General features: G+C 35.2%; 1 protein-coding gene across 6 annotated transcripts in view; it reads left to right on the forward strand.

The window, feature by feature from the left end:
• The window catches only part of PUM2 (pumilio RNA-binding family member 2), a 108,330-nt gene that overhangs the window by 91,668 nt on the left and 9,327 nt on the right, over positions 1-7,335 (forward strand). For 5 of the 6 annotated variants that reach the window (XM_011951090.1, XM_011951098.1, XM_011951105.1 and 2 more), the window contains 3 exons: positions 847-1,114; positions 3,807-3,936; positions 5,548-5,676. In XM_011951090.1, coding sequence (XP_011806480.1) covers positions 847-1,114; positions 3,807-3,936; positions 5,548-5,676 — 527 coding nt within the window. Of the gene's footprint in view, positions 1-846; positions 1,115-3,806; positions 3,937-5,547; positions 5,683-7,335 lie in introns of all 6 variants that reach the window. The other variant, XM_011951119.1, reaches the window with a different exon arrangement.

Consider the following 7,335-nt stretch of genomic DNA (forward strand, 5'->3'; position numbering starts at 1 on the left):
CCCAGGCTGGAGTGCAGTGGCGTGATCTTGGTTCACTGCAACCTCCGCCTCCTGGGTTCAAGCAGTTCTCCTGCCTCAGCCTCCCAAGTAGCTGGGATTACAGGCACCCGCCGCCACACCTGAGTAATTTTTGTATTTTTAGTAAAGACAGGGTTTCACCACGTTGGCCAGGCTGGTCTCGAACTCCTGACCTCATGATCCGCCCTCCTCAACCTTCCAAAGTGCTGGGATTACAGGCATGAGCCACCATGCCTGACCTTATGTCAAATATTTTAAATAAAAAATTTTAAATCTTAAAATAGTGTATAATTTAGATTTATTACCTAATATTGTGGCTTTTTAAAGTTCATACCATCCGTGGTTTAAGTAATAATTGATTTATCTTTACATGGAAGTATATATGACCGAATGCAAAAAGTACAGATTTAACACTCAGTGTTATTGTGTTAATAATGTTAATGAATTTCAGTCTATTTCAGTGGCTTAAAATGTAGGTTTGCTAGCAGTTTAAACTTGCTTGTTAATGTAACTGAAAATTTTGTTGGTGGTTTCAGTGTTCTGGCATTGATAAGAGTGCATATGACACTAGATCATATTAAGTTCTAAACTAAGCTACTGAAGAACAAATACTTATTTTTCTCATGTTTTCTAGTCTCTTTATCATATAGCCACATACATGAGGTATATGGGTGAGATTTTCCCCTCCCAATTTTAATTTTCTTTCATAACAAGTAGGAATTAGTGGGGGGAAATATTTCTTTATGGACTGAATTTGTAGCTAAAGTAAATTTGATTTGAGGAATAACTTGTCAAAAATATTTGCTGACCATAGCTGCTTTGTTGTAGGAGGACTGACAAATGGTAGTGGTCGATATATCTCTGCAGCACCTGGAGCAGAAGCAAAATATCGAAGTGCTTCAAGCACTTCCAGTCTATTTAGCTCCAGCAGCCAGCTCTTTCCTCCTTCCCGGCTTCGGTATAATAGGTCTGATATTATGCCTTCTGGCCGCAGTAGATTATTGGAAGATTTCAGAAACAACCGCTTCCCGAACCTTCAACTTAGAGACTTGATTGGACATATAGTTGAGTTTTCTCAAGACCAGCATGGTTCTAGGTAGGTGATTATGATATTTCTCACTTCATTTTTGCTTTGGAAACTGCTACCTTATAAAAGCTTAAATTTTTCTGAACTATCCTTAGCCCAGTCTGCATTAAAGTTGGCAGCTTTTAAGAGCTAAAATTCAGTTTGGATTATATGTTTTTTCTTTCATGTTGGGGTAAATTATAAAAATACAGGTTTTAATTTTTTATAGTTTTCCAGTTTTTTACAGTGAGAATATTCTTATGAGAATATAGCAGGGCCCCCTTCATTGGGTTATTTTGATTACATCAACTCTGTATTACATTTGTGGGCTTAAGTGACCCTCGTGTGTTTAAAAAATGCAGCAAGCAATGTTAAATGCCTTTGTGCTGCATTATAGGTTGGTATTCAGTGTGACTTGGCTTAGGTTGAAATATTTCACATTTGTTATAGGAAAATTTGGTGCCTTTTTACATTAAAACGAATGTGATACATGAGAGATACATCTGAATTAACATTGTCAAGATAGCTTAGAAAGGAAAATAGAATTGTAACACATTTAATAAATTTAAGATATTTTCTCTTTTTATAGCTTTAAGGTAAACCTCAAGTTTTTAAGTTGTTTTAGATTAGATGGCGTATAAATTTTGTCTCCCTATATAGTCATGCATCACTTAATGATGGGGATACATTCTAGAAAATGTGTTGTGTGAACATTACAGAGTGTACCTACTACACACCTACTCTGTATATTGCGCCTAGGCTACAAATCTGTACAGCATGTTACTGTACTAAATAATGTAGGCGTTTGTAACAATGGTATTTGTATACCTAAGCATAATAAACAATAGAAAAGATACAGGAAAACTATAGTATAAAAGATTTAAAAATCATATACTTGTGTAGGGCACTTTGAAGCTTGCAGTACTGGAAGTTGCTCTGGGTGGGTGGGTGAGTGAGTGAGTGAGTGAGTGAGTGAGTGGATTGTGAGTATATGCGAAGGCATAGGATGTTACTCTACACTCCTCTAGACCTTATAAACACTGTACACTTCAACTACACTGAATTTATTTAAAACTTTTTTTCTTCAATAATAAATTAACCCTAATGTAACTTCTTCCCGCTTTGAGACAGGGTCTTACTCTGTTACCCAGGCTGGAATACAGTGGCATGATCATCACTCACTGCAACCTCAAACTCCTGGGCTCAAGCAGTCCTCCCAGCTAAGCCTTCCGACTAGCTGGGATTGCAGGCACGCACCATCACACCTGGCTAATTACTTAAAATTTTTTTGTAGAGACAGGGTCTCACTATGTTGCCCAGGCTGAGTTTACTGTAACATTTGAGCTAACTTACTGACTCTTGTAATAACACTTAGCTTAGAACAGAAACACATTGTACAGCTGTACAAAGATGTTTCCTTTATATGCTTATTCTATGAGACTTTTTCTTTTTATCGGTTTTTTTAACTTTTTGTTAAGAACTAAGACACAAATGCACACATTAGCCTATAAAGAGTAAAGATCATCAATATCACTCTCTTCTAACTCCATGTCTTCTTCCACTAGGAGATCTTTAGCAGCAACACCCATGGAGCTGTCATCTCCTATGATAACAGTGCCTTTTTCTGTAATACTTTCTGAAGGATCTACCTGAGGGTGTTTTGCTTTTTTTTTTAAACAAGTAGAAGGAGTACACTCTAAAATAACAATAAAAAGTATACTAAATACACAAACCAGTGTAACTTAGTTGTTTATTATCAGATATGCACTGTACACAATTGTATGTATTACACTATTTTTTTTTTTTTGGAGACGGAGTCTCACTCTGTCACCCAGACTGGAGTGCAATGGCATGATCTTGGCTCACTGCAGCCTCTGCCTCCTGGGTTCAAGTGATTCTCCTGCCTCAACCTCCTGAGTAGCTGGGCTTACAGGCATCTGCCACCATGTCAGACTAATTTTTATATTTTTGGTAGAGACAGGGTTTCACCATGTTGGCCAGGCTGGTCTCGAACTCTTGACCTCAGGTGATCCACCCACCTCGGCCTCCCAGAGTGCTGAGATAACATGGGTAAGCCACTTGCACCTGCCCATACTATAATTTTATAAACTAACAGTGCGGTAGGGTTATGTCATCATGAACACCTGAGTAATGTATTGTACTATGATATTATGACAGTTCCTACCCAATAGGAATTTATCTCCATTATAATCTTATGGGACCACCATTGTATATGTGGCTCATTGTCAGTTGAAATGTCGTTAAGTAACACATGACTAGTTGGCAGTTCCTTCAGAGTAACAAATGAGCCTTGTATCACCCAGAATGGCTATCTTGGTTAGGAATTCATTCATGTTGGAAGAATTTTACTTCTAAGGGTTTCATTTATTATGTTCTAAAAGTTAGATGTTTAGTAATACATTGGTATATTACAAAAAATGAATGAATAAGCAGCAAAATGTATGTAATTTTCTTATTGATTATAATGTAACCAAACCAACCTAAGAAAGATAAAAATCCAGGTTTTTTGTCACTCTAGTAGATAAAGTGTTATAAAGAAATGCTATATAACTTTTGTCCTTTTTGCTGTAAGTTAGCTGTCCACTATATAAAGTATGTTAATATTTCTGGAAATAACTTGCAGTGCATATATGTGGAAGGGTAGGGTGTAATACTCAAGAGTATTAAACATATTGTCATATTAAAATTTTTCCCCATGTAGATTCATACAGCAAAAGTTAGAGAGAGCTACTCCAGCTGAGCGACAGATGGTATTTAATGAAATTCTGCAAGCAGCCTATCAATTAATGACTGATGTTTTTGGCAACTATGTTATACAGAAGTTTTTTGAGGTAAGGATTCATGCATATTTGTATATCCACCCATCCAGCTGTTGTATACTTGATATTAAGAAAAGCTCTGAAAGTTGGTTAAAATCATTTTCATATAAAAAAGATAATAAGCCAGGGATAAGGTATTTACAAATTATATATCTGATAAACATTTTATCCAGAATATATAATAAACTCCTAAAAGTCAACAACAAAAAGACAACCCAAATGACAAATGGACAAAAGACTTGTGTAGACATATCTCTATGTAAAATAATACAAAAGGCCAAATAGGCCATGAAAAGACGCTCAGCATCCTTACTAATCAGGGAAATGCAGATCAATCTCACAGTGAGATAGCACTTTATACCTACTAAGATGGCTGTAATCTAAAAACATAAATCGGAAAATAACAAATGTGGATGAGGTTATGGAGAAATTAGAGCCCTCATAAATTGCTGGTGGAAATGTAAAATGGTGTAGCTGCTATGGAAAACACTTTGGCAGTTTCTCAAAATTAAATATTGAATTACCATACAACCCAGCAATTGTACTCCTAGGGGTATACCAAAATGAATTGAAAACAGGAACTTGAACACCAGTATACATTGCATCATTATTCACAATAGCCAAAAGGCGGAAACAGCCCAAGCGTCCATCAACAGATGAATAGATAAATACAAGTGGTATATGTGTACATTGTAGAATATTATTCCTCCATAAAAAGGAATAATGTTCTGATACATACTACAACATGGATGGACCTTGAAAATACTAACTTAAATGAAATAAGCCACACACAAAAGGACAAACATTGATAGTGATTTACCAGTATGAAATGTCTGGAATAACTAATAGTGACATAAAGAAGATTAGGGCTTACTGGGCCTAGAGGAAGAAGGGTTTAGAAAGTTACCGTTTAATGGATACAGCATTTGTGTTTGAGGCCACGGAAAAGATTTGGAAACAAATAGTGATGGTGGTTGCACAACAATGTGAATATAATTAATGCTACTGAATCACCTAGCTAGAAATGGTTCAGATGACATAGTTTGTCACGAAAAAATGTTAACATGAACCACTTTAAATGAAAATTTCCTTTTAATCCCGATTCATATTTGAAAATATAAAGCATTGGTAGTCACTCTTTGATGAAGTAGTTAATGAATAACACTACAGTCTTTGGAGTTACAGATGTGTGTTATTTTACAGTTTAGCCAATTTTTAAATCTATAAACATCTGTGTTGTAGCTTGACTTAAAAGTTTTTTTCCTCAATCATATCAGAATGTAGTTTGATGATTATCTGGGTGAGAGTTTTGGTAGTCAATATATGGCTAAGAAAGTTATATATTAAAGATGAAGGGTTTTGTAAAAGTGTTCACTTTAAAAGTGTTACTTTAAAAGGTAGTTAACATATTTGTAACAAGGAAATTGTAGTAAGACTTAACCCAAAAAAGTAATAAAATTATTATTGCAAACATCTCCTGGTCTATCTTAATTAGCTTCTACCTTAAAGCCCCTGCCCTGCATAATTACTAATAGATTGAATAGACTGCAAACACTGCCTTACTCAAGTTCAACAAAGCAATATTAAGGTCACTTGTTATTAATGTTATATCTTTTCTGTCAGTTTGGGAGTCTGGATCAAAAATTAGCCCTGGCTACTCGTATTCGTGGTCATGTTCTACCCTTAGCCTTGCAGATGTATGGCTGCCGCGTTATTCAGAAAGCATTAGAATCTATTTCTTCTGACCAGCAGGTAATTGTAAGTTAAGACAAAATTTTTGTATTATTTTATTCAATTTTTAAATTATTACGTTTCTAATCTTACAATAATCTTGAAGTAAAATGACTTAAATATTTCCACAACTAAACTAAAATATTGTTACTGTGTCCTAAATAGCACACTACTAATAAGAAGTCACAAAGTAGATAATTTCTAAATGAAGATATTTTAGCACCTATGTGGCAAGCAGAATGTTAAATGATGAGTGTTTTTATTACTACTTGCTTACTTGATTTTCTGCAATGTGAGAATGCATGTTACTATTTTCCAGTGTTTATTTTGATGGTGTCTAATGTTCCTATTATAAGAAAATTTTTGAAACCAATAGCATTACTATATGTCAGTTTTATTTATATATATGAAAATTTTTTTAAGTAAATATATAGCCCAGCAAAAAAGTAACTTAAGAATTCTCTTTAAAAATGTATACTTTTTTGAGAAAAACAAGAACACATAAATGAGAAATATTCTGTGTTATTGGATGGAAAGTCTAAATATTTTACATTAATAAAGGAGTTATTGATCAAAATAATGCTTTAAATCATTTGAAATAGACAAGAATATTGAGAGTGGGGATGAAGGTAAATGCTGATCCACCAGATTTTTAAAATACACTGTGAAGCAACACTAATTAGTGGGGTTATTGTGTAAGATTAAACAGACTTTTAATAAGAAATTTAGGCCGGGCGCGGTGGCTCAAGCCTGTAATCCCAGCACTTTGGGAGGTCGAGACGGGCGGATCACGAGGTCAGGAGATCGAGACCATCCTGGCTAACACGGTGAAACCCCGTCTCTACCAAAAAATACAAAAAACTAGCTGGGCGAGGTGGCGGGCGCCTGTAGTCCAAGCTACTCGGGAGGCTGAGGCAGGAGAATGGCGTGAACCTGGGAGGCAGAGCTTGCAGTGAGCTGAGGTCTGGCCACTGCACTCCAGCCCGGGCGACAGAGTGAGACTCTGTCTCAAAAAAAAAAAAAAAAAAAAAGAAATTTATAGCCCCAAATCAGTACAATTTTCTGACTATATGCTTTATTTATTAAATGAAAGCATAAGACTGAAGGAAATAATTATTTCTTAAAAGATAATGGTAGTTTAAGTTTGGAAAGAGATTGTCTTTGACTCATACAATAAAAGTAAATTTCAATAAATAGTAATATATGAATGGATGGCTATATATGTGTATATATTCATCACTGCATTAAAATCTGTGAGAAAATACTATTATTCCTCCAGAGGAAATTCTGAGATTTACAGTAATTTTAAGGTATGTCACAATGGAGAAATACAAACACATTTAATTATTTAAAAGCTTAGAAATTTCTGCCACAAGTTTCTAATTGGCATAGATATTTTTTAAATGTCTGATATTTAAAAATAAAAGCATTAGGAGTAAGTCTTTGTTGATACAGTTAATGAATTAACAGTATTTGGATTCCTTTTTTTTTTCTTTTTTTTTTCCCCCTTGAGATGGAGTCTCGCTCTGTCTCCCAGCCTGGAGTACAGTGGTGCAATCTTAGCTCACTACAACCTCCACCTCCCAGGTTCAAGCAATTCTCTTGCCTCAGCCTCCCAAGTAGCTGGGATTACAGACACGCGCCACCACACCCAGCTAATTTCTGTATTTTTTTTTTTTT

Source organism: Colobus angolensis, unplaced genomic scaffold (assembly GCF_000951035.1).
Source record: "Colobus angolensis palliatus isolate OR3802 unplaced genomic scaffold, Cang.pa_1.0 Scaffold109, whole genome shotgun sequence".
NCBI classification, from domain to species: domain Eukaryota; kingdom Metazoa; phylum Chordata; class Mammalia; order Primates; family Cercopithecidae; genus Colobus; species Colobus angolensis.